At 56.2% G+C, this 23,732-nt stretch overlaps 8 protein-coding genes across 8 annotated transcripts; 4 read left to right on the top strand and 4 right to left on the bottom strand.

Annotated features, from left to right (window-relative positions):
- Positions 1-28: 28 nt before the first annotated feature.
- B0H18DRAFT_1082356 (Rds1 protein) lies at positions 29-1,564 on the bottom strand (the record flags this gene model as incomplete). Its single annotated transcript, XM_048031521.1, has 8 exons — positions 29-67; positions 100-282; positions 471-575; positions 596-763; positions 815-1,012; positions 1,088-1,261; positions 1,342-1,367; positions 1,492-1,564. The coding sequence occupies 8 exons, from the start codon at positions 1,562-1,564 to the stop codon at positions 29-31; spliced, it is 966 nt and encodes a 321-aa protein (XP_047899280.1).
- Positions 1,565-6,462: 4,898 nt separating this feature from the next.
- Positions 6,463-9,785, top strand: B0H18DRAFT_1114364 (pectin lyase fold/virulence factor; the record flags this gene model as incomplete). Its single annotated transcript, XM_048033103.1, has 22 exons — positions 6,463-6,520; positions 6,575-6,625; positions 6,674-6,701; positions 6,746-6,854; positions 6,908-6,943; positions 7,014-7,179; positions 7,232-7,247; positions 7,275-7,349; positions 7,406-7,446; positions 7,488-7,510; positions 7,567-7,603; positions 7,662-7,684; positions 7,737-7,948; positions 8,012-8,264; positions 8,318-8,549; positions 8,626-8,710; positions 8,769-8,779; positions 8,832-8,950; positions 9,003-9,045; positions 9,103-9,317; positions 9,367-9,499; positions 9,559-9,785. The coding sequence occupies 22 exons, from the start codon at positions 6,463-6,465 to the stop codon at positions 9,783-9,785; spliced, it is 2,193 nt and encodes a 730-aa protein (XP_047899279.1).
- Positions 9,786-10,725: 940 nt separating this feature from the next.
- Positions 10,726-13,260, top strand: B0H18DRAFT_976648 (uncharacterized protein). The gene is made up of 3 exons (XM_048044184.1): positions 10,726-10,827; positions 10,892-11,531; positions 11,583-13,260. Exons 2-3 carry the CDS (start codon positions 11,170-11,172, stop codon positions 12,874-12,876), a joined length of 1,656 nt encoding a protein of 551 aa, XP_047899278.1. The 5' UTR covers positions 10,726-10,827; positions 10,892-11,169; the 3' UTR covers positions 12,877-13,260.
- Positions 13,261-13,389: 129 nt separating this feature from the next.
- On the bottom strand, positions 13,390-15,274 carry B0H18DRAFT_1114362 (Josephin-domain-containing protein; the record flags this gene model as incomplete). Its single annotated transcript, XM_048033102.1, has 7 exons — positions 13,390-14,432; positions 14,487-14,683; positions 14,735-14,785; positions 14,842-14,893; positions 14,949-15,054; positions 15,111-15,121; positions 15,178-15,274. 7 exons carry the CDS (start codon positions 15,272-15,274, stop codon positions 13,390-13,392), a joined length of 1,557 nt encoding a protein of 518 aa, XP_047899277.1.
- Positions 15,275-15,600: 326 nt separating this feature from the next.
- On the top strand, positions 15,601-16,918 carry B0H18DRAFT_1174590 (autophagy-related protein 27; the record flags this gene model as incomplete). Its single annotated transcript, XM_048035923.1, has 5 exons — positions 15,601-15,858; positions 15,937-16,038; positions 16,069-16,409; positions 16,462-16,548; positions 16,605-16,918. The coding sequence occupies 5 exons, from the start codon at positions 15,601-15,603 to the stop codon at positions 16,714-16,716; spliced, it is 900 nt and encodes a 299-aa protein (XP_047899276.1). The 3' UTR covers positions 16,717-16,918.
- Positions 16,919-17,212: 294 nt separating this feature from the next.
- Positions 17,213-18,913, top strand: B0H18DRAFT_419338 (uncharacterized protein). Its single transcript, XM_048038011.1, has 3 exons — positions 17,213-17,404; positions 17,472-18,695; positions 18,764-18,913. The coding sequence occupies exons 1-3, from the start codon at positions 17,343-17,345 to the stop codon at positions 18,828-18,830; spliced, it is 1,353 nt and encodes a 450-aa protein (XP_047899275.1). The 5' UTR covers positions 17,213-17,342; the 3' UTR covers positions 18,831-18,913.
- A 415-nt stretch (positions 18,914-19,328) lies between these two features.
- Positions 19,329-20,976, bottom strand: B0H18DRAFT_868978 (NADP-dependent oxidoreductase domain-containing protein; the record flags this gene model as incomplete). The annotated part of the gene is made up of 11 exons (XM_048039980.1): positions 19,329-19,376; positions 19,438-19,631; positions 19,691-19,908; positions 19,963-19,998; positions 20,060-20,114; positions 20,170-20,224; positions 20,275-20,327; positions 20,379-20,464; positions 20,517-20,636; positions 20,693-20,819; positions 20,880-20,976. The coding sequence occupies 11 exons, from the start codon at positions 20,974-20,976 to the stop codon at positions 19,329-19,331; spliced, it is 1,089 nt and encodes a 362-aa protein (XP_047899274.1).
- Positions 20,977-21,964: 988 nt separating this feature from the next.
- On the bottom strand, positions 21,965-23,466 carry B0H18DRAFT_976636 (uncharacterized protein). Its single transcript, XM_048044183.1, has 6 exons — positions 23,186-23,466; positions 22,942-23,122; positions 22,701-22,887; positions 22,533-22,645; positions 22,178-22,479; positions 21,965-22,120 (listed from the first exon to the last, which is right to left on the bottom strand). The coding sequence occupies exons 1-6, from the start codon at positions 23,300-23,302 to the stop codon at positions 21,974-21,976; spliced, it is 1,047 nt and encodes a 348-aa protein (XP_047899273.1). The 5' UTR covers positions 23,303-23,466; the 3' UTR covers positions 21,965-21,973.
- Positions 23,467-23,732: the final 266 nt, after the last annotated feature.

The following is a 23,732-nucleotide window of genomic DNA, read 5'->3' as shown; positions in this document are numbered from 1 at the left end:
GACATAGGTACACTCAGGCGTCAAGGCCTCATCCCGAAAAGTAGGCCGCAGGGCCTGCGACAACATGCTGGTTAACGAGGATATGTTTGCCGGCGTGACGATGGTATCATCGTCTGTGACGAGCACGAAGACAGTGCCGTTAATGAGCGGCGCCGTGCTTCCGTCCGTGTACTTCGACTGGCTGTAGATCGTGAGGTTCGGCTGCGTCGTGTGGCCGCTGTTGCCGCTGATGTTCGTGAGCGGTGTGTACGTGACGTTCAGCTGCGAGATCCACGCGATGAACTGCGAAGATGGCATGTCAGCATCACAGTCACGAACGAAGGGTGTAAGGTGCGTGAATATGTGAGGGAGGGCAGTGGGGTGGGTGTGGGAAGGAGGCCCGTATGCGCGGGAAGGAGTGGAGAGCGGGAGAAGAGCGAACGACAACGGCGGCAATGATCGATTGGAGCACAACATAAACAACCGCTCACCTTCGGGTCGCCCGCAGTCGTGTTTGTGACATACGAGTTGTTCGGGCCGACTGACTTGCCGGGGCTCTCCCACTCCAGGTAGATGGTCTCGCCGGGGTCGTGAAGCTCGTCTCGTTCCGCGACACGGCCGGCGTGGAGTTGCTCGTCAACTGTGTCACGTTCGGGTTGTTCGTGATGTTGAGCGCAGGGAAGTTCTGGAACTCGACGCGGGCGTTGTCGTCGGGGCAGCCCACGATGTACGGGGCCATGAGCGTCCACTGCATACTCTGAGTGATTGCGGGGTTGAACCAGAACTATGATGAAGGATTAATTATGGGGTGTATGAAGTATGAAGGACAACGCACCGGCATGGGGAAGATTCCCTCGAATTGCCTGAAGATCATCTCTTGGCGAGCCTCAGTCGTGACAGCCTGAAGGACGATCTGCGCAGCATCGCGCGAGTTCAAGTGCTCGAGGAAGCCATAAGTGCCCGCTTCACCGAAGCGCGTGACGAACTCGCTGAATTGGAGGAACTCCCGAACTGTCTCGAACGGGTACGAGTACTCGCATGCCGTCGAAGCATTATTGGCTATATCGACATGTCAGCGTTGCCTCATGACGAGGTATAGGCCGCTTACGTCCGAGCATATTGCGATGGCTGTAGCATGGCCTACTTCTTGGTCCGCCATGAACTGAAGGAGGTACATGTCGTCCGCGTTCAGGCCCTCGTTTTGGAAATCCTCTGCGGAGAACTTGGCGAGGCCGTTGTGGAACAAGTCCAGCTCAATGAGCTCTTGGTATAGCCCAAGATTCTAAAGGGTCAGCGCGATTCTGGCCGTAAATGGAAACACTCACAAGGACTGGTAGTCAAATCAGACAGAGGGGCGTAAACCGGGAGTGACCCATTAGTGCCGAAACCTCCCGAAGGCGTGTATGGCAGCGGACGGACGAGTTGAAGCCAGTCGACGCCAAAGCAGAGGAGGCAGAAGACGTCGCTGAGGCAGAGCGGAGGCCACAGTTGAGCTTGAGACCACATCCGAACTTGATGCAGCAGGGGCTGCATGTGCGAGGTCGGTGAGTGCCGCGGCAGCAATCGATATAGCGAAACTACGCATGTCTGAGAGTAGGCTCTGCGCAATGAAAAGTGTGAGTTGTGCCGACTGCAAGCCCGTCCTTCTTATAAGCAACTGGGCATTCGACCGCGCCCGATCCGCCCGCACCGCTCCACAGCGAGTAAGTACACAGACGAGCGTGACAGGATGACGCGGGCCATGAATGCAGACTAGTGACTGCGGAAACGGATGGCCTGGTTCGGAGTTCGAGGAGCATGTTCCGGCGAAAAGGTGCGGGGCAGGACGGCTAATTGCTGCACAGAAACGCGCTTTCGGACGCGCTTTCGGACGCCCCGGGCATTGCATGTCGGTTATCCCTGGTCAGCATCAGTATAGCTGCTAGTGGCACTGGCGCCGACGGGGAGGAGTGCTTCGGGACGGTGAGGGGTCGTCATATCCGGATCCGGCCACGCCGACGAACCACCCAAGGCGCTCCACGACGGCGCATACCTGGCATGGTCAAAATTAATCCAGCTCTGGCCCATCCGTCCGACCGATGTCCGCGGCCAATTTCATTCACGACCACTATTCACGCCAAGTGTATCCGCGCATCCCGGCCATACCGGAGGCGATGCTGAGGAGTGCACTCGGGCATTGCACTCGGATCCTCCTCAAAGCCTAGAATGCAGGAGTGTACTTAGTTGAAGCGGTCACGGTGGACGAGGACAGCACAGCCTGCGTACGACTATGACACCGCCCATGACATCGCATATTGACGGCGACCAAGACGGCCCACTCACAGCTGTACAGAACAGGCAGAACTAAGTACAAACATACAATGTGCCGCCATCCATGGCCAGATGGGTGCACCGGACGTCGGTCGAAGCCTGCGGAGCGGAACCACTCGATCGACTCAAAGAGGCGCCCCGAGCGCTTCGCTTCTGTTCGCTGGCAGCCTCTGGCGGCTCTTGACGCCCGCCCACCACGACTTTGCTTCCGTCTACGATCACCGACGACGCGTCGACGCCGTCGCATTTGTGGCCAGGTATTACAACCCAGGTGTTACAACGCGCGCACATCTTGGTTTGCACTGGTGCACACAGTGTGGAGGTTCAAGGACGTTTTGCGCAGCTGTTCAGACCAATCTCTGGACTCGGGACTCTTTCAAATCCTTCCCGAGCGCGGGGCCTCAGCATGCCTGGCGACTAGGCCCCATTGGAACAGGCGTTTGTCGGTAATCGGCCGCGACGGCGTATGAGAGGTCGGCGAAGTACGACATCCGTGATCTGGCTTCAGCATTGGCGTTGCGCCATTAACATGCCTGCAGTCCTTCCTCGGGGCTCTGGCGCGTACGATGTTCCAGTCAAGTGCGATTGTGAGGTGCATCGCTTTCCTGAAGATAATCAGTGCGCATCGTCTTTCGAGGTCGAGAAAGCTGCAAGTACCAACGCCACGCATCAAAGCGCATTCCCTTCAATGACAGCTCACCGGACATATGCGCCGGCCTTTGCTGGAGAGGTACCATGTTGTGCGTCCGTATCATATGGTGGTACACCAGCCAATTCAAAGGCGTTGTGGCATTATTGTCGATCGTCGCGAGACAGTCATTAGGTGTGTCGGGCCATTTCTCTCAGCTCGCAGTTTTGTAAGAACTGACAACGGTGAACGAGGGAGACTTCGGCACTGTCCATCCCACAGAGTAGGCCCCTATGCTTTCTCAAGAAAAACAGGGTCTGTCGGGAAGCCGCATTTGAATGAGAGCGAGAAGGTAGCGTACACAGGACCAATATGAAATCTTGCGCATTCACAGGCGATGCCCAGCGGGCCGTGAGGTTCTTTCAATCCCGTTCCCACATTCGCTCACCGGGGCGGGGAAGGGTATGCCAATATGGCATCTCCCAGAATACTCTGGGGGGCAATTTAACTACAGACAGGGGCTTCTTGCATGATCGTGTGTTCCCCATACTGTCCGTCTGCTGTGGGACATTTCCTCAGTTACTCACACTACTTTAAGGTCGCCCTCGCCCATTGGTTCGATTCATGTGAATCATGCGCGACGTCCTACCGGGTGTCTTCATATCAAGCGCCGCAACTAAACATCACTGCGAACCAAGTTCGAACGACAGTATGATATGAACCTTCGCGGATGATCGTCTGAAGTACTTACCGGGTATTTTGCAGGCCGAATCAAGCTATTCTGCGCTTGGTTGACAGGTAGCATTCGACCACAACAGTCAACGCCAGCATGCATAGGCTCAGGCCGCGGACACTGTTCCACTGTACATGCTAAGCTCGGATAAAGTCAATACTGGGCGCACAATCGTTAATTTCCGACGAAGCAGCGCTGGTGCTCAGGTGAGCGCACAATACCAAGGAATGCATTGCTCGACAACGTGCGTACGACAGCGACAATAGTCCAGAAGGTCCGAAACATGTCAACGACTCGGAGCCATATGACCGTTTGTCCGATCGCATCTACATTCGTGCCGCTTCGTTGAACGACCGCATTCGCCGCCGATCATGCTCGGGCGCGAAACTTGCCACGTACATACTTCTATGCCCGCAGTTCACGTTTCCGTGACGTCTCTGACGCCATGGCGCTCCGGCCAACTTAGGAGGATATCCTATTCATGAGACCTTCATCCAGTCTTCATTCGCTGATTGCAGATGCACAGAGTCCGAAACGAACAAGACAATAAAAACAAGGCTAATGACCAGCGTTCGGCATGCTCGACGGTATACAGACCAGGCGCGGGTTCCTGAATGATCCAGCGCACAGCCATTCGTACCAAACCCACGGAATATCAACCATCTTCGTGACCATGCGTCCCGTCCAGGTGAAGGTTCAAGCGTTCAAGGATTGCTTGTAATGGACTGCTCACCTTTTTGCATCAAAACCAGACTGAATCCATGAGCGATCGGTACGCTCATGTGTTCATATCGAGTCAGAAGTAACACGCGTTTCTGCGTCAGTGGTTTTGCTTGCCTTACCCGGCCGTCTGTTCTCGACCCGACGGTGGACAGGTGCCAATCGTTCTACCATTGTATGCGCATCGCTACGAGTCCTGCCTATCAAGGCGACGCCGCACTAGCTGCCATGATCCGCCTCGCTTAACGATTGGTTTTGCACTACATACCGACCAACGAGCACCTAGCGCGTTGTTGGTCTACATATGTCGGTTTCACTCGACCAAAGGAGGCCTGAAGCTCTATCGCATGGTCTATCGATTTCCCCAGAGCGCGTAGTGTCCACGCGACACAAAGATCAACTGACGTGAAAGTGTCCTCCAGGAACGCTGTGAATGAGTTGAGTTCCATCTTCTGTCACTGCACGGTGACGCTAATTGACGCCGAGCCTCCCACCCCCTTGCGTATCGTCGACATGATCAGGTTCTATCGTGCGTACATTCAACTGGGTCAGAACATGTCGTCAGAATATAATGGCACTAGTACGCATTGTCATCGTCATGCGCGGTACTGATGTCATGGTGGTAAGTGCAACGTGTCTCGATAAGGCCCAGCAGACACTGCTACAAGCCTTCTATCGTGATCCGTTCCCGGTTGTAGCGATGCTGTATAGCAGCGGCGGAGGAATGATGGCTAGGAAGTGTCCAGCGGCGTTTGCGCAACCGTACCTGTGTGCATGGCGTACCGAAGCTACTTTTGGGTGCTACTCAGGCTCGGACTGTTGCTGACTCTGATGATCATACAAGGTGTGCTTGCAAAGATCTGCCTACGTTAAATTTTTGACATTTGTTTCCTCAACGCGCAACTCTGCATGATAGATTGGTCCTGCAGGGATGGATTGGCTAAGGTACGTCCCACTTCGGTTCTTCTCCGCGACGTGTACGATTTTGGACACAATTATACTCCATTGAAACGGTTGCCGTGTCTGACCAGCGTTTACCCACAGACATTTCATATATCGTTCGTCTTCGAGGATGCATCCGCCGTGAACGGGCCTGATGCTTATTAGGTTCATAGCGGAGATTGGGTTAGCTCATGACAGCATTACTTCAAGCGGTGGAGGCTTGATTATGCCGTACATATGGTCTACACACGTTGAGGAACGAGGGTGAGCCTGGCGAGTGTTGATTATCGGTAAGTCCAATACTTCGTGCGTCAATAATAAGGTTGTTTCTCACTAACTCACCCTCTTGGCCCGTCGAAGTCGACGATACTGTGACAAACCGTCAGGTGAGAGACACGATTCGCTTGTTTCCCAGATACGGCCGCGTGTGTGCATGCGGCACGTGAGCGCTGCAAACCGCGTTTTATGCCTTCCGGCATGGCGTGCGATGCGGCTGAGACGGCTTGTACTGCTGCCTCCGGGCCACATACTGCTGTACCATGGGATACAACGCATCATTCAATTCTCAGCATCTTCGACATGTATGCTCGGCGTCCCGATGTATTGGGGCGCTTGACGTGCGTTCGCCCTGACGCGCGCAAGTATTATTACCTTGCCCGCGGATAGGTAGGTCCGACACTGCATCACACGAGATGCTGGCTAAGATTACTTGTCACCTTGTGGTGTCGAGCAAGCACTTTCTCCGCGTCTCATCACGGGTCTTTGGAGTACGCAGCAACCTTCGCTTCCTCCGACCGCGTTCGACGCCGCAATCTCAGCATTCCTCGGGTGTGCTGCAAGCACCGCTCCGCATCGGCAATATATATAGATGACCCCGTCTGCCGTGTGCCCCTTCCGAGGCTCTCTGGATCCCTAGCTGACCCACTCTCCCTAGCGCGGTCGCCCCGGGTGTCCTGATGTTCCCTCAATACTTGCTCACTGCAGCATTGCTGGGGTCAGCGATCTGTCCGTGGCTGGTCTGGGGTCGCAATGTACTGGACCTCTTGGTTCTGGGAATGCTGCAGCAAGCGATCCCTTCTGGTTACAGGATATCGCACACCGAGGTTACGCACCATACGCTCGGGCTCGTCGTCGTACTCGGTGTACCGTAATGTCAAGGACTATGGAGCTCAGGGAAACGGTGTCACCGATGATACGGATGCGATCAAGTGAGATAATGTACTATTCTCGGAGATCTATGAGATACTGACGGTCCGAGCTAGTGCGGCGATATCTGACGGAAGCCGATGCGGAGATGGTTGCGGCTCGTCGACGTCAGTGTGTAGTTTGTGCATGTTGCGTAGCTGATCTTGCCCTAGCAGACTCCTGCATTAGTTTCTTCCCTCAAGGGTATGTCCATAGAGAGTGTGACTTCGCTAAGGTGATCACTGCAGCACATACCTGGTCTCGTCACCCATCATCGCATACTATTACACTGTGCTGGTCGGGATGCAAAGGTCCCACCCACCTCTTGGCGAACTCGAACTTCAGTGGTTTGCCGTCGTCGGTGGGTCTGCATATGAGTTCCGGTGTGCTCTGTTCACCGGAGGTGGTAGATGCGGACCTTACTTCCAAAGGTTACGGTGCCCATGGTATGTAACCAGGACAATTGTGAGTATTTCTAGCAGATTCACCATCGTGCTGTGATCCTAAGAGCGCTAGCTACGCTCGGTCCGCAACCTCGTAATCGACCTGCGGCAAACCTCGGATACATCTGGTGTCGCTGGTCTTCACTGGCAAGTTCGCAGGCCACTTCTCTTGAACATTGTTGTCGAAATGAGTACCGCGTCTGACACCACGCAAGAGGGCCTTACATGGAAGACGGCAGGTGAGTATTCAGAGGTTGTCGCACGTATGACGCAAACGACCTCTGCTCTCAGTGGCGGTTCATGGGAGGTACGTAGTCTGAACGCACACTCCCAGTGACCTTTTCACATGTAAGGTGGTAGATCTGGTGTTCAACGGCGGCAAGTATGGTCTGGATGTCGGGAATCAACAGTAAGTGTTTGCCAAGGCCATTGTCTCCGGGCTTGACATTTATACCTCCGTTGCAGATTCACTGTCCGAAATGTCACGATAAATAACGCACAGATAGGTAAGCAGATCGGTCTAATGACAGTGTGAAATGACTGACAGCAACCACGTTCTGTCGTACAGCGGTAAGTCGTCGGGTGGCTGCAGCACGCGCAGTATCTCATGATACCATGAATGTCAGGTAAACGCCATCTGGGGATGGGGATGGACTTGGCAAGGTTTGTCCAATCGAGGCGATCTGCGGGGTTCGTGTGTACTGAACGTCACGTTTCATAGGGCTGACCATAAACAATTGCGGTGTACGCACGGGATACGATGTCAACTAGAACGCCAGACTCACACTGTTGTTAGGTCGGCTTCGCTGTAACCGTTGGTGCTGCTGCCAGCGGGGGTTCGCAAGGTGCAGCCTCGGAGAGCATCATCGACGCTGCCATCACCGACGTCGGCACGTTTGTGCAACTGTCTACGGACAGCACTGGTTCTCTCGATGGCTCCCTCGTACTCAACAACATTGCTCTGACCAACGTCGGCACGGCGTTGGCACCTCGGACGGCACGTCCTATGTAAGCATCGTCAATGTTTAGTGTGCCACAGGACTGACGACGATGCTAGCTCGCTGGCGGTAGTTACACCGTCAACACCTGGGTGCAAGGCAATGTATATTCCGGCACCAGCAGCTCTGGTACATACACGCAAGGAGACATCACGGCTATCAACAGGCCGTCCGTGCTGGAAGCGAGCAGCGGGTGGTTATTCCAGAAGTCACACCCCCAATATGCAGCCTACTCTCCCAGTCAGTTCATGAGCATGCGGTCCCAGGGTGCGACAGGTGACGGATCTACGGACGACACGAGTGCGATACAGACTGCTATCAACAACGTGAGTCGTATCTCGCCTTGATTGGCTAGTAATTGGATGATGAGCTCGTGCAGTACTGGGGCTGCTACATCCTCTACTTCGATGCGGGTATTTACATGGTCTCCTCGACCATCACCATTCCGGCAGGCACGACCATAGTTGGCGAAGCCTGGTCGACGATCATGGGATACGGGAGCTACTTCGAGAACTATAACGACCCACAGGTTGTCGTGCAAGTTGGGGAGAACTCCGGAGACGAGGGTGTCGCTGAGATCACCGATATGATCTTCTCAACTCAGGGACCCAGTGCGTACATATCAGTGCAGCTCACCCGCGGTGCTCTCTAACAACCAGATTGCCACCCTTCTGCGTCCTATCTTAGCCGCGGGAGCAATCGTAGTTGAATGGAACGTCCATGACCCGTCCGGCGAGCAGGGCGCAGCAGGAACTTGGGACACCTACATTATGTGAGTCGCGTCGGAATCCGCTGCGGACGATCCCTGCTTACTGACCCTGTTCTCACAGTCTCGGAGGAAGTGAGTCGGTGATTAGTTGCAATCTTCACTGTCTGAACGCTATTGCACACAGGGAATGGAACTGATCTGCAGACGGTGGAGTGTCCCTCAGGAACGGGGGCGGGAGACAACAGCTGCTTCGCCGCGTTCATTGGACTGCACATAACGTCCGGTGCTAGCGCGTACTTGGAGGTTCGTGCGGAAACGCGCGATATGTCCTTGCATTCTGACTCGCGTTCCGTAGGGCCTGTGGGTCTGGCTCGCCGACCATGACCTTGACAGCTCTAGTAAGCACAGAGCGCTTCGTTACTGGGTGTGGTCGGTTGATCAACTCTCTTTCTCAGGCGGAGGCCAATTGACCCTATGGTCTGCTCGTGGAATCCTGTCCGAGTCTCAAGGACCGGTCTGGATGGTCGGGACTGCCAGTAAGCCTGGTTCCTATTTGCTCGATTATGATTCCAACATACACCTCGTGAGCGCAGGCGAACACAGTATTATGTACCAATACGGATTGGCGAATGCACAGAACCATTACCTGGGTTTCATCCAGACCGAGTCGGTGGGTGCCCGTTCCAGGATGTAGCTATTGTCACTGAACGTGGTGCTAGCCGTACTTTCAACCTGATCCGGCGCCGTCTTCCCCGTTCATACCGAGTGCAACCTATTTTGACCCTTCATCCTGGCCAGGAAACGCTGCTTGGGGTCTGTACATAACCGGTTCTTCGAACATTCTCATCGTCGGTGCGTACTCACACCTATACTTACACTGTTACGATTCTCATCACTTCCTCTGACTGTAGGTGCCGGCCATTACAGTTTCTACCAAGCCTACACCCAGAGCTGTGATAATAGCAACAACTGCCAGTCACAGATCGTCGAGATCGACTCCAACTCTAGCAACATTGGGATTTACGGTCTCAATACGGTGTATTCGACCTACCAGCTCAGCGTCGACTACAACGCCATCATCGACTACACCAGCAACGAGAATGGTTTCGCTCAGACTGTGACCGTTTGGACGTCATGATGGTGTCCAATAATGTGCCGTCTTTCACTTCCTCTTACGACTTCACGACAATTTACGATTCTTGCTACCCGCACATTGAGTTGAAAGTGTCTTCGCTGATACAAGACTGTATTCCATTGCATTATCACCCTGCTGTTTTGCTATCCGAAGTGTTTGTAGCCTTGATCATTTGCAATTGAAACTTACGTTCTGATAGTGGTTGTGATTCATTACACTTGCAGCGTGCACTGTGACGGCGGTCACTTGCTGGCGGCGTTGAGAAGACAAACGTGCTTGAAGCGAACGCGCAACGCGAAGCCAGTCAGCATTTCATGTGTGTCGAACTAGCGTCAAGGACTCGTTCGTTCATTGTGCCGACCAATCAAAAAGCAGTCACTATCGGAATTCAAGATGAGCCCAGTCCTGGGTTGGAAGGTGGCCTAGACACCCCACATTCATGGAAGTGGGTCTCGTCGCCGGACATGGGGAAGCATTGTCGAATGTGGGATGTAACCGCGGCGAAGGGAAGACCGCACACCGATAATGCGCGCCCGGAACAACGAGCTCCGACCCCGTGTATGCGGAAGGTGGGTCTGCGTGGCTGGCGAACGTACCCTTTGTGTCATCACTAACGCGGTCATCGATGGCCACATTCCACCCCTGTCCACCGGAGGCACGAGGAGGTGGGTCTCTTGTGAGCAAGTGGCGAGATGTGCCCGATGTGGGTCCTGCACGCGTGCACCCAGGGCTACGGCCGCTGCACGGCTGTCCGACGCTGTGTTCGCGCGAGAATGGAGGCAGCAAAAGAGAGGACATGGTGTTCCGGCGGACGTAAACAGACAGACGAGTGGCCAGCGAAGACATCGATGAGGGGGAAGACAAGGCGGGGCGGATCCAGGAGAATCAGGCGCAAGGCCCGAGAGGCGTGGGAAGCGGAGGCAGGTATATACCAGCGCGGACAGTTTTCTGAGCAAGGACGCCTCTTCCCCCGCCTCCCGCTGCCTCGGCAACACTCTCCTCAGCGCAGTCGCTACCAATCTATGAGATTCTCCTCGCTGCTTGGGTGCGTGCTGCCCACGTCGCACAGTTTCATCTCAGACGGTTGCTGACCTGCATGTCTGTCGCAGCAACACATACCACATCCACAACATTCCCTCCGGACCACTGGGCTTCCCTCTCGTCGACACAGACAGGCCACCCTAGGACTCTCTTGCCCTACAGCCCTACCTGACAACCCTTGCTCTTCCATATGGGATAAGTTCACTCCACTAGCCTCGGATTCAGGTCGCCGGCACGTCTCAATACCCACCCGTGCAAATAGACAACGCACCCCGCATCACCCACTACTTACCATTTATCCCGTATTTAAAGCACCCTCCCTCTGCTTTTAAACCGATACGACAAAATGTACGGTACACTCAAGACTCCTTCGTTCCTCCGCCCGACCAGTCGCCCTTCCTCCCCGGTCATGTCGCCTGTCCCTGACTCAGCGATGGCCACTGACAGGGCAGCGCGCCCGCTCTCAAAGCTGTCGCTCTCGACCTTCAGGAAGCCCTCCCCATCCCCGGCTCCGCCTTCGGCGCGCGTAGCCTCTGTTACCGTGACACAGGACGGCTCCTACATGGATGTCTTGAGTCTCAAGCTCAGCGAGGCTGTATCGAAGGCTCTTGCCCAGCCCACCGGACCTGGTGCTCCCAATGAGATTCTGAATGGCAGAAGGCCAATACCAGCGGGGCGTGGACGCGCGCTGGGCGCCCTCATTGCCTCGTGCGTGTTACACCCTGCCATCTGCTTCACATTTTCTGACGCGAAGAACAGGGAAATCAAGGCTTCGCGTGACAACCCCCATCTCTATAGAGCACTGCTCCGGTCGCTGCAGCGACCACTGTCTGTATTGCTGTCGAACCTGTCCAGTGATCTTCTACCGCTGTTGGCTTCATCAGCATTCCACAACAATCTCGTTCCGACGCCGCAGAACCCGAACTCAAATGCGACTCAGCTTCATGCCATTGGCCTCGCTACCCTTGCTGGCGAAATCCTCGAGGCATTCGATGGCTTGGGCTTGGGCCTCGAGACGGACATGAGAGGCGACGGCCTCAAGACCATCCGTGACGGGCTGATGTCAATGGTCAGGAGGGTCGTCGAGCCTCTCATTACCGGTATGAGAACTGAACTCATGCCGCTCCTGGATGCCTTGGAAGCGAGTCCCAACGCGCCCAGTGCTCCGAGGGGCTCGCGGACGCCCATCGCTCATCCTTCCATCATGACTTTGCAGGGTCTGATGCCGGTGTATGCGCGCGCTCTTGGTCGCTATGTCACCTCAGCCGTCGCCGAAAACTCCCTTGCCACACTTCTCATCTCGCTAATTTGGCGGGCCCTCGTGGCGCTTTCGAACCGACCAAACCCACCGCAGACCCCGCCGGCCTCGCCGACTTTGTCTTCTACGAAGACGAAGGATGGGAGGCGTGCAACTTCCCAAACGCGCTCTACCCCGCCTGCTACGCCCCCGGCGAGTCGTTTCACTCTGAAGCTTCCCCCTTCGAGGCCTCCGTCCCCACCGGGCGCACCCAGTGTTCGTGGAAGCAGTGCGGCAGCTGATTGCCGCGCTTTGTACGACCTTCTTAACATGCTTCCTCGGCCTTCGGCTGACAAGGAGACCACACGACTGGCTCGTGAGGCGGTTGACGAAGCATTCGACGCCCTCAGCTCGTTGACGGCGTTGCTGGAGGCCATTCAGGCCACTGTCACATCTAGCAGAGGACGCGCGGGTGGTCTCGCCGCTGGCCTCGCGGAGCTCGAGAGCGAGCTCGAGGTCTTGACGGCGGACCTGCCTATGCTCATCGCGCTCCCCATTTTGCTGCGCACCTTCCTGCCCCCGATTGGGACCGACCAGGAGCGCACCATCTCGTCCATCCTGGGCCTGCCCGAGGGGGAGTACCGCAGGGGCTGCCTGAGCGGGTTCGGTCGTGCGGAGGAGTGCACGGACGCGGTGGGGAAGCGCATCCTCGACGCGCTACGCACGGGGGCGCTGGTGGGCGCGAGCGACAAGACGGACGTTCTGATGCGGTGGGTGGAGAGCCAAATTGCGGCCGCGAATGCAGAGCAGCATTGACTATCCGTTCGGTATATGATGTCCGTGTCCGTGTGTCGATGTTTTATTCTCGTATTTATCGTCAGGGTCGGGAATGTTCGATGGGTGATACACGGATCCTGGGTAACATTACTGGTGCTGGGTTACGTTACGTGTGTCTCCTATAGGATAATGAAGTGGTGGCTGTTTCGTTTCACGATGGCCGGGTTGGTGTGGGTTGCAGGAGATGGACTGCAGACTTGTCGTGCGTGTACGTGCATGGACAATCGCCGTGTCTCGTGTCGTCGTCGCTTTCGCAGTAGACCTAGACCTATGTATCATAGCTTTCCTTACCCTCGTATCCTACAATACATCGCAACCTACTTATTTGCCACACGCCATAGGCGCGATGTTCAGACACCTGGTTAATGTGTGCATACGCTGTATATCAAATAACTGAGTGCATCGATGCCGATACTGTTACACATGCGTGTTGTCTACTATCCCTAAGTATGTACCGAAATCCTTCACAGTGTATGCACCGCTCGCGCGACCTCAGCCACCAAAACGCGCCAACCGCCGCCGCCTGATCTCCTCCATGCTCAGCTGCTCCTGCGGTGGCGGCTCCGAGTCTGACTCCGTCGCTATCGAAGCGTCGCTCTCGGACTGTGTGCTAGCGACGGAGGGCTCGCGTTGTATAGGCGGTGGTGCCGGGGCGGACGTTGTCGCAGACTGGAGCGGGCGTGCGGTAGTCGGTGGTGTGTCCGGCATCCTGAAACCCTCGGGGACACCCTCCAGCGAAGCCCTCAGCGCCGCCTGGAGCTCCGCGTCCTCGTCGTCGTACACCCTGTGCCCGATGGGCATCGTCGACGGATGGGGCGGCACCACGGGCGGCTCGTCCTCCGGCCCACGCATCTCGACGTCTTCTTGGCCCTGCCTGGCTCGCGCCCGGTGCATCTCCTCGCTCTCGGCGATCGCCCGGCGGATCATCTCCTCCTCTTCTTCCTGCTCTCGTCGTCGCTGTGCCGCGCGCGCCTCCGTCTCCTCGTCGCCGTAGCTCTCGCGCAGCGCCGCCTCCTGCTCGCGCTGGAAGCGCGCGAGGAAGGCGCGATTCCGCGCCATGCTCGCGGCGACGGGGTCGTCGTTGACGGCGCCGGCGTCATCGTCGGGTTCGGGAACGTAGTCGGGATCATACTCTTCGTCATCGTCATCGTCATCGCGAAGGTCGACGACTTGGGGAGGGGGTCGCGGGGCGATGGGGGGCGTGCGGACAGTGGGGGTGGCAGTGTTGCCGAAGTCGCGCATGGAGCCGAGGGCGCCGGTGGGTGCGGCGGATATTGAGGCTGAGGGAAGGGGGCCAGCAGGGGGCACGGGATACTCGTATGGCTGTTGCATGAGCGATGCTTGTAGCGCTGCTTGCAGTTCCATGTCTTCGTCTTCGAAGCCGTCAAGGACGTGCGAAGAAGAGGCGCCTCGAGAAGTGGCCGTTGTTGAGGACGGCTTCTCAGGGATGGTGGCGGCCAAGTGGTCAGCAGAGGTAAGCGGGACTGCAAGTGGCGCGTCTGGATTCTGCTGTACCACTGCGAAGACGGAGTAGCCTGTAGGATCGCTTAGCCTGATAGAATGCCAAATGCTAGTGGGGCGGCACTGACCGTCAGCCTCCGCCTGCTGCAAGACCATGCCTAAGTATGTCTTGGATATCCACTCTGGTCTTTGGAGGAATGAGTTGAGGTTGAACCAGTGGCCTACACTGTGTTCCAGGTTGAAGTCTGGATGTGGAGAGGTCGCACCGAAACGCCTTAGTGTGTACCAGTGCTGCTCCAGGTTAAGGACGAATGCAATTTGCGCGCTGAACGGTGCATCAGGAACCGGTTCCTGGAACTGAAATGAGTGAACCTACTGTGGGTGTTCCTGATACGGGCGCATTCGTTCACTGCGCCACCTAATGAGACTGGGTGCGAGAGGGATACATTAGCGAGGTATGAGCGAGTATGTCAGGTCACATACGTAAGCCCCCAGACCTGCAAGGCCTTCTCCAAGACCTGCACCGAGAAGAATCCTGCAGCGTCCGCATATGGTCACAGTGGCGTATATGATAGAGATTCGCCACTTACCAGTGTCATCCATGTTCGCACTTACTTGTCCGTGCCGGTCCTCATCATACTGCGCTTCTTCCTCGTCTAGTTCGCGCGCGATCGTGGATAGGTCGGGTGCATTGAACTGGACGCCACAACGCTCAGTATGTGGCACGGCCTCGGTCAGAAGATTGTCCTCACATATGCACCCTCTGTGGTTCGTGGACATCCTTTAGTATCGCTGTGGCTTCAAAAGCATGCAACTCACGCAGTAGTGAATTTAGCGCATGTTGCGCACAAAGCATCGAGCCGGGCTCCTGCTTCTCGTGGTAGATGAGCTCAACGAGATCGTCGATGGTGGCCATTCTGGTGGAAGGGATGTTGGCGCGCCAGAGGCGTAGAGGTGTTGTTATATAGCGGCGATTATCTGGATCTAGCCACAGCGCGGAGGGCTCACGGGAGGCGACGCGTCGCGCGGACGCGTAGCCCCAGTCCTCGAGGTCCCGCGCGTGTCGCGTCTCTTACGTAAGCGCTCTCCGGGTCCCTGCGGTGGCGCGCTGGCCGGGTATGCGTGCAGCGGGCACTCTCACATCTCGCCAACATCTCGCTCACCTTTCCCGGTCGTCCTGCCAGCGGTCCTCGCCTCTCTTTTCCCCTTCTTTCCACTGCTCTTGCTACTGGCAAGCCCACTATGCGTTTCTCTCGCGCGGCGCACTTCTACATTCAGGCAGCGGCCCTGCTGGCCCTTACGCGCCACGCGTCGGCACAGGACGACGGATTCGACTGCCGCTTCTCCTACGGCGACCTCCAATATGATCTTACACCGCTGGCGGGCGAGCACAGGATCATGCGGGAGAGAAAGAGCCCACCTACAACCATGCGTGACGTGGTGAAGTTCAATCTGTGTGCGGACCTCGACATCGAAGACGGCACGGATGCACGGGACCAGGTTCGTACAATCTCTCGTCGTCTACACGATCCTTGGAGGTCCTGGCTCATGGTTATATGCGTGGTGTCTCACGATCAGTGTCCAGCAGGGACACGGGCATGTCTGATTACAATAAACGAAAAGGACGACGAGGACGACCGTACGGTGGCAGTCATCCCTCTGGCCACGTCCAGCAGTGCTGTCCAGTACCAGTCGCTATCATGTGAGTAGGCGGTGCACGTCCAGCGACGAGCTGTTGCTGATGGCGAGTTCGCGCTAGCGCCGAAGGGCATCATACTGACCTTCCAGGGCCCTACGTACCCCGACTCGAGCGACGATTCCTGGGCACAAACCTTCAATCTGAGACTTACGTGCTCAACTGAAAGCTCCGGACTTACGTTCTCCGACTACGATGGCTCAGACATGTGGGCGGAATGGAGTGCGCCCTCTGGCTGCGGCTTTGGCGCAGCCCCTCCCGATTCAGGATCGGACAAGCCTAATGACGATGCGGAGGAGGGGGATGGTAGTAGCGGGAGCCATATGGGCTCGGGATTGGGATACTTCTTCCTCCTGTGAGTGCGAAACCATCCCCTACTGGTGACCATGACTTACATATCTTTACAGGCTGCTGCTCGCGTTCGTTGCTTACTTCGGCCTGGGCGCATACTACAACTACTCTACATATGGCGCGACAGGCTTGGACTTGATACCGTACGTATCATTACCTCATTTTGATAGCAACAGCTCATTGACGCTCTATCCGACAGCCATCGCGACTTCTGGAGGGAAGTCCCGTACATGTTCAAGGACGTCGTTTCACATCTATGCTCCGCTGTTCGGCCGCGGCACACGAACCGTGGTGGCTATATCGCAGTATGACAGCCGTATGCTCTTTCTGGAGGACGTGCTTTGGTGGAGGTTCATCGCTTTCTCATGTCCCTACATATATCCGGTATGCTCATTGTAATTTGTGCTGTCGTTGAACTTCCCGCACGCTGCTCATAGGTCCTTGGAACTAATATGGCTGTGGGATTTCCTGGCTCGCTGTGACCTCGCTGTGTTCCGATCTCTCGAGCGCCACAGCATAAGCTTCACGAGTGCGGCCTCCGCGACAGGATGGTTTTGGACTAACCTTATTTGTCGACAGGCCGGGACCCGAAACCGCAATGTACTCACTCTCAGGCACATTCGGTAGTGGGTGTACTACCTGAAGGTTCGGTTCAGACGTGCTGTCAACCACAGTGGTCCTTGACGAACTCATAGCCGACTTATGGCATTCCGAACACAGTAGTCCGTACTTCCACTTTCGGGAAAACCAGCCGCGTAAATTGATGCTTCCCGTAAGTAAGTTCTGATCGGAACTTCCGGCATCCTGTGTGTCGGAACCGATCATGCATTGGTTGACTCAAAAGCTGAGCGACAGCGTTTGCGACGCCCTCTCTCCTTACCCCCAACTGGCTCGTTAGGAGCCAGGCGATACCTCCACACTCAACGCACGCGGAGAGATGGCAAAGTGGGCTGCGTACCTTGTGACGGTGGGCACCGAGCCCGGTGTTTACGACCAGTGGTGAGTGACGCGCAGTCGGAACGCACGCGTTTTTGTCAGAGCGAACGCGCTCATCGGTTCCATGAAGGCCTGAATGTGCCGCGAGAGTTATCAAAGTCGAAGGCTCCATCTATAAGGGCTACAAAACAAAAGGCGAGGCGCTGGATGCTTACCGTGCTGCTCTCGCCGAGGGTCGTGTAAAGGTAGTGCGCTCTGACGGGACGTTTGTACAGCAAGGCGTCCCCGCGGGTGCCCAAGTCCCTCCCAGCCGCAACCCGAGTAGTGCGCCGTCTCCCAGCATCCCGTCCGCTCACACACCCATGCAAGCACCCCAAGCGCCGACTAGTACCCGCTCTGTGTCACGCACTGCAGAGCTGCGCGTACCTCCAGCTGTACCTGCAACGAACAGAACGCCTCCCACTGCGGCACCCGCGTCAAGCGTGCAGTCTCCCCGGCAAGCGCCCGTGTCGAGGACCTCGTCCTCGCCGAATGTGCTGCGGCATGAACATGGCCCGTCTCCTCGGCGCAGGGTGCAGTCAACCGCACAGTCGCCTGTAGGGCACGCCGTGCGATCGCCTGCGGCAGCACCGAGAAGTCCTCCTACATTTTCCCCACCGACTCAAGGCGGGCACAGGCGGGTCCACTCTACGCGAAACGCAACTCCTTCAGGCTCTAGACCCCAGCACTCAACGAACCTGCTCCCGCCGCCTTCTGCTGCCGAGCCTACCACCGGCGACGGAGGCTCAGACACCGAAACGGACACGGGCACTGGCTCGTCCCCACTGACGGGCGTGACGTACATCGAGCCCGACTTCACCAACCTGAGCATCAGCAGCCATGCGAGCAGCCCCTACTCGGCCTCGCGCAGTGCGACCCCGCGCTCTGCGCGCTTTCGCATGCGCGAGGGCGTGCAGTACGCGGACTCGGCCGTGCAGGCGACGCCTCCGCCGCGCGAGCGCACGCGGTCCGCGCAGAGTGCCGGGCCCACCTCACCACTCTCGTCTTCGCCCGCACGGAGCACAGGCATCGCGCGGAGTCAGAGCGAGAGCGCGGCGCAGATGCATCGTCTGTTGCTCAGTCCGCAGTCGAGCTTGAGGTCTCCGGTCCCTCCGTCGTCGACACCGCCGTCGGCATCCCGATCTGCTGCAAGGCTGAGCAGCGCCGTGAGGTCGGGCCACGCGTCGCCCGCGTCAGGCCCGCTCAGCCCATTAGCTCTAGGGTTGACCCAGCCGCTGCATACGCCGGGCGTTGTATACCCTGGTTCAGCGGATCCTCGCTCGCCCATACAGCGGAGCACGGCTGTGCCCACACGGTGAGCGATACCCTTCATGAACCGAAATAACAGTCGGAGGTGCATGACAGCTTACGATGCTTCCACAGCTCTCCCGTGTTTCATCGACCGTCGCCGCCCTCTGTGTCGCTCACTGGCGCACTCTTTGGGCCGTGAAATTGGCTTCCTTGTATCTGATGATTGTGTGTTGGTGGATTACCACGAAGACAAAGCCTTCTTGCTATCGATGTACCACTGTAATATGCTCTAGTGCTGATGATCTCTAGATGACACCTGCGCGACCTTGTGATACCGCCTCTATCCTTCTTGGCTTCGGACCCGAATGACGTCGTAAGTTGTGGTATCCAATGTGTGATGGATGATATATAGTAATCACGCGCGTCGCAAGATTAAAAGTGTCCGGCCTCAGTACGCGTCGCGTCGTGGTCACGTGTTCGTGTTTAGCTAAGTACCTGCTATGTAGGGTACTGAGTATACTGAATACTTCACTACAACTCGGAACGATCGTTGTGGTTGTTCACAAGCTACTGTGGATATGGCGGCAAGAACCTGAAAGTTCGCTCCTTGGTTCGTTCAAAAGTCAGGAGATGATCATTATCAACCAATACATCACAGTACAAATACCCTTTTGCCTTCGCAATCCGTCTACTTCATCTAATATTTCCTTCCGAAGCTATCCAAAGATGGACGTCCCCATGATGACTGCACCGAGCGATCCCTCAGTCAACCACCCTTCCGCGGGTGAAAGTAAATAGTAACGTACCTCAGGCGCCGGCTTGTTGTCGAGGATCTTCTCGATCTTCTCGAGGACCTCAGGCGTCAGCTTCGGGATGACCTCGATCGCCTTCAGGTTCTCGACGACCTGCTCCGGCTTCGACGCGCCGAGGATGACCGTGCTCGTGTTCGGGTTCACGGCGACCCACGCGAGCGCGAGCGCCGTCGCCGTGCAGCCCAGCTCTGTTGGTCCCGCATGTCAGCGTCGGTCCGAGTCGAGAGTCCGGAGCGAGTGCACGCACCCTTCTCTGCAAACTCGGAGAGCTCCTTGACCTTGTTGAGCTTCCGCTTGCCCTCGCCCTCGTCGATCGTCTGCAGGATCTCCTTGTAGAACACCTTGGTGTCTTCGTTTGCGTAGCGCGAGCCCTCGGGGATGCCGTCGTTGTACTTGCCCGTGAGCAGCCCGCCCGCGAGCGCGGACCACACGGTCGTTCCGATCTGGTACTTTGCGTATATGGGCCTGACGTGGGATGATCAATCCGATGGGACAATGGTGGTCAGAGGAGCGACTTACGCGTATTCCTTCTCGGGGCGTTCGCGGTGGAACATGCTGAAAGTGGCACAGTTAGGAGGGGTGCAGAGGGACGAGCAGGACGATGGGAGCGACGTACTGGTGCTGGCACTGCTCAGCGACCGGGCCCACCAAGCCGAGCTTGTCTGCGACGTCTGTACCCGACATGTAAGCACACTAGCATCATGGGTAAATGGAGTTAGGACGCACGGTACGCCTCCTCGATCTGCTGCGCCGACCACTCCGAGGTCGCCCAGTAGAATGCCTAGTGACGGGTTACAATGCAGTCTGCAGACTAGAACGCGTCTGACGTACCCAGCCCTTTTCGATGACGTAGTTGAAGGCGCGGACGACCTCCTCCATCGGCACTAAGCGAAAACGTCAGTATCACACTGCGCGTATACTCCTGGCGTACGTACCGCTCAAGTCCGGCCGGTGGGCAAAAATGATGTCGACGTAGTCCATACCGAGCCGCTCCAGGGACGCTTGTGTACCTTCAATGATGCTATATATGCGTATTAGACGCAAGGGATAGGCGGAGAGAAATGGATGCGTACTGTTTGCGCGACAAACCAGTGTCGTTCGGCGAGGTCTTCGCTTTCTTCCAGCCAAAGTAAATCTTGGTGGAAATCACCAGATCTGACCGTCGCAGACCGAGCTCGCGGATGACGCGGCCCCTGTATCGAGAGAGTCAGACCGGGGATGGAATTGGTAGAGCTCGCGATAGACTAACATTTCAACCTCAGATTCTCCGCTCGAGTAGCCCTCCGCGGTGTCGAACATGTTGATGCCATTTTCGAAGGCAACCTTGATGATGTCCTTCACAGGGTCACCCTTTACGGTGCCACCAATGGTAAGCCCTGTAGAACGCGGCTCTCAGCGACTTGGGCTCCGAAGAAGTAGGCGCAAAGACCACGCACACCCTCCGAGAGAGAAGACAGGGACGCGCAAGCCACTGGGGCCAAGCCTCCGGAAAGGCATGCCCTTGGCGTCGTATTCAATTTTGACGGTAGACATTCTTGTGTGCGATGCCAGTAGAATATGCTGCGAGACGAGTAGCAGAGAGAAACGCGGGGTCGGAAGGACTTGGGTGGGCGAGACGGTACGGGTGATATAGCGCAGGAGGGAGGCCCCACTCTGGAATGTGTCAGCGTGCGTGCTGACAGACGGGGCGGGGCTGGCGGAGAGCGGTGGGTGCCAGTGCAAAGCGTCCGGGCGGATGGTACAAGGGTGACGTACGTCGTGCACACGTCACCCTCCTTACCATCCGCCCGCCGCACTCGGTGGGCCGCATATATATATGACGCGTCCAGCCACTGGCAGGACTTGAACCAGCGACACCGCGTCGCGATAGTAGCCTGTACGATAATAGTATTCACAGACCTTCAATATCGTCAATCTCCATGGCAACGACGGCAGGAGGTTGTCAGTGTTAATGCAAATGATCCATGATACCTGCAAGTCACAATAGGCACAGTGAGTGCTCCGAGTCGTACACAACTCGTACACAAGGTGTCCCAGTCAGCATGAATTAGCACATTTCATTATCTAGGCTTACATTATTTCCCGACAATGGAACGACCTGGATGTTTCTTTGGAAGCTGTCAGCTGTTATGGGACGGGACCTCCCAGGGACCTCCTGTAGCCCGCCAAATCCGGTGTCATGCTCACGACCGCGCGACGGTGTGCCTGTGAAGTGGCGTCAGCTGAGTCATGAATCAATGTATGCCACACGGCGTTCAGTATGTGGTGGTTGAGGCGAGCGCGCACGCGCACGAATGTATTACATACGTAGATCTATAGATCAATGATCGCCGAGACATCGATCCACCACTTGAGCGCCTCCTGAACAAGGCTTTCCTGTAGGTGTATCCATAGCACGGGCACTGCTAGAAGGAGACTCAGCAGCTCAATGGTGTACATTGCTGGGAATAAGCAGTGTAAAAGACAATATGACTCAGGCCTAAGTATGTGAGCCGAAGCGGTCTGGTCGCTCGAGGATCCTCCCCAAGCGTCAGTCATCAGTCAAGTCTATGACGCTGCCATCGACGCCGCCGGCCTGAATTGGAGACGGCTCTCTCTTGACCACGCGAGGCTTACCGCCTGGTATCCTCTTCCTTTTCGCCCTGTCCATCCTCTGACGGATAGCCTGGATCTGAGCCTGTAAAACGTGTTTGTTGTTCGACGTGCGACTTGGTCGAAGTTGCAAGGAACACACCTCTAGAGCATCTAGATCTTCTGCACTGTCGTCCTCCTCGTCTTTGAGCGCAAATGACTTTGCGTCCTCTGTATCGCTAACGAGGGGGCCCACGACCCGAGACGATGAGCTGCCGCCTTGCCGGGGCCTCTTTAGTGGCCGGCCAGACCCATTGTCGTCTCGCTTGCGATGTGAGACCCCGTCTGGACTCTGAGCCTGCACTGGCGCGTCTCGCACGGCGGGCAGGTCAGGAGATGCACCCGAATTATTGCGCGGCCGCTCGGCCACAATCGATTGCACGATGCCCTGGGCTTGAAGTAAGGCTAGGATTGGATGAGATACCTCGACAGCAAGATCGACAAGCCGCTCGTCTCACCGCGTGGCCTATACTGAAACTTGAAGACGATGTACGGCGCAGACAAGTCGTCAATGTGCACGACCTGTCGAAGCGTTGTCTGGGGCTCGGGGATTGACGTCCTTGCCCCAAGCCTAAAGCACAAGCTACTAGTAAGGTTGGTAGAGATCCTAGGAACCGCTTACTCACGAGACGCAGTGCACACCGACTTTCTTCGTTCTCTCGTGGAAAGCCCCAAAGTTCTGCACTTCCGCATTACGAAGTGGTGTCCAGGGTACTGTTCTATGCAACGTCGAGCGGACGACACTGATCTGGATCAGACCGAGGTTATTGGCACTTGAAGATGGCTCCTTCGAAGCATTGTCGTCATCTGTAACTTGGGTCGATGAGAATTGATTCGCCCCGCTAAGTGCTCGCAGAGAAAACCGACCAGTGATGGAAATATCTGAAAACATCAGTGGCTTCATGTTATCCACATCGACAACATAATTGAGTGTTTCATCCTTGCGACCAGCCCTCAAGGCTTTTCGCCTCGGAAACACCCGACCATCGACAGCAGTACTAGTTGAAATCTGTGTCGAGGAGGTGTTACTACACATGATCTCGAATACCTGAGAAAGTGATTGTCAATACCGCTGCATCTCATGCATCTATGGTCGCATTACATAACACACCTTGCCCGATTCGCTGAGCACGTAGCATTCGACGACGTTGCCGTTCACTTGAACATCGTATTCATCGAGCTCCTGGCCGTCGCATGTAATGCGTATTTCACATTCGCGATGTCTCATTGTGCCCCGATGGAATGAAGTGACGACTCCTCGTCAGCGAATGGCTATCCAGGCGGTGATGAGCGTAGTTGCAGTAGCTGACAGTAGCCTAGATGAGCGTGATATACGTCTGCCTTGGTAGTAGGTCACTAGGTGTGGTATGCAGCTGTGAAATGTGTTGACATAGACCAACGTTACTAGTAACGCGTTGCCAGCAGCCGCGAACCCCGCCACATCCTTACGTAATAGCCTCGTTAACACTGTAGGCCCTGTACTGTATCGATCCATATCTGAGTCTTTAAGTCTCTGGCTTTCCAGTCTACTCTGTTGCAGACCATCACTGCAAAGCAAGTGAACGTATTGCATGGGTGAGCAAATTATGTAACTGGCATATAGCACCTATTATTACTAGTACTCAACACATCCGTATATCGTAAACACGTGATCGCGT

Source organism: Fomitopsis serialis (assembly GCF_022376445.1).
Source record: "Fomitopsis serialis strain Sig1Antser10 chromosome Unknown B0H18scaffold_4, whole genome shotgun sequence".
Classification (NCBI taxonomy): Eukaryota; Fungi; Basidiomycota; class Agaricomycetes; order Polyporales; family Fomitopsidaceae; genus Fomitopsis; species Fomitopsis serialis.
The sequence above is the reverse complement of the archived record's forward strand: the minus strand, read 5'-3'. Positions and strand labels throughout refer to the sequence as shown.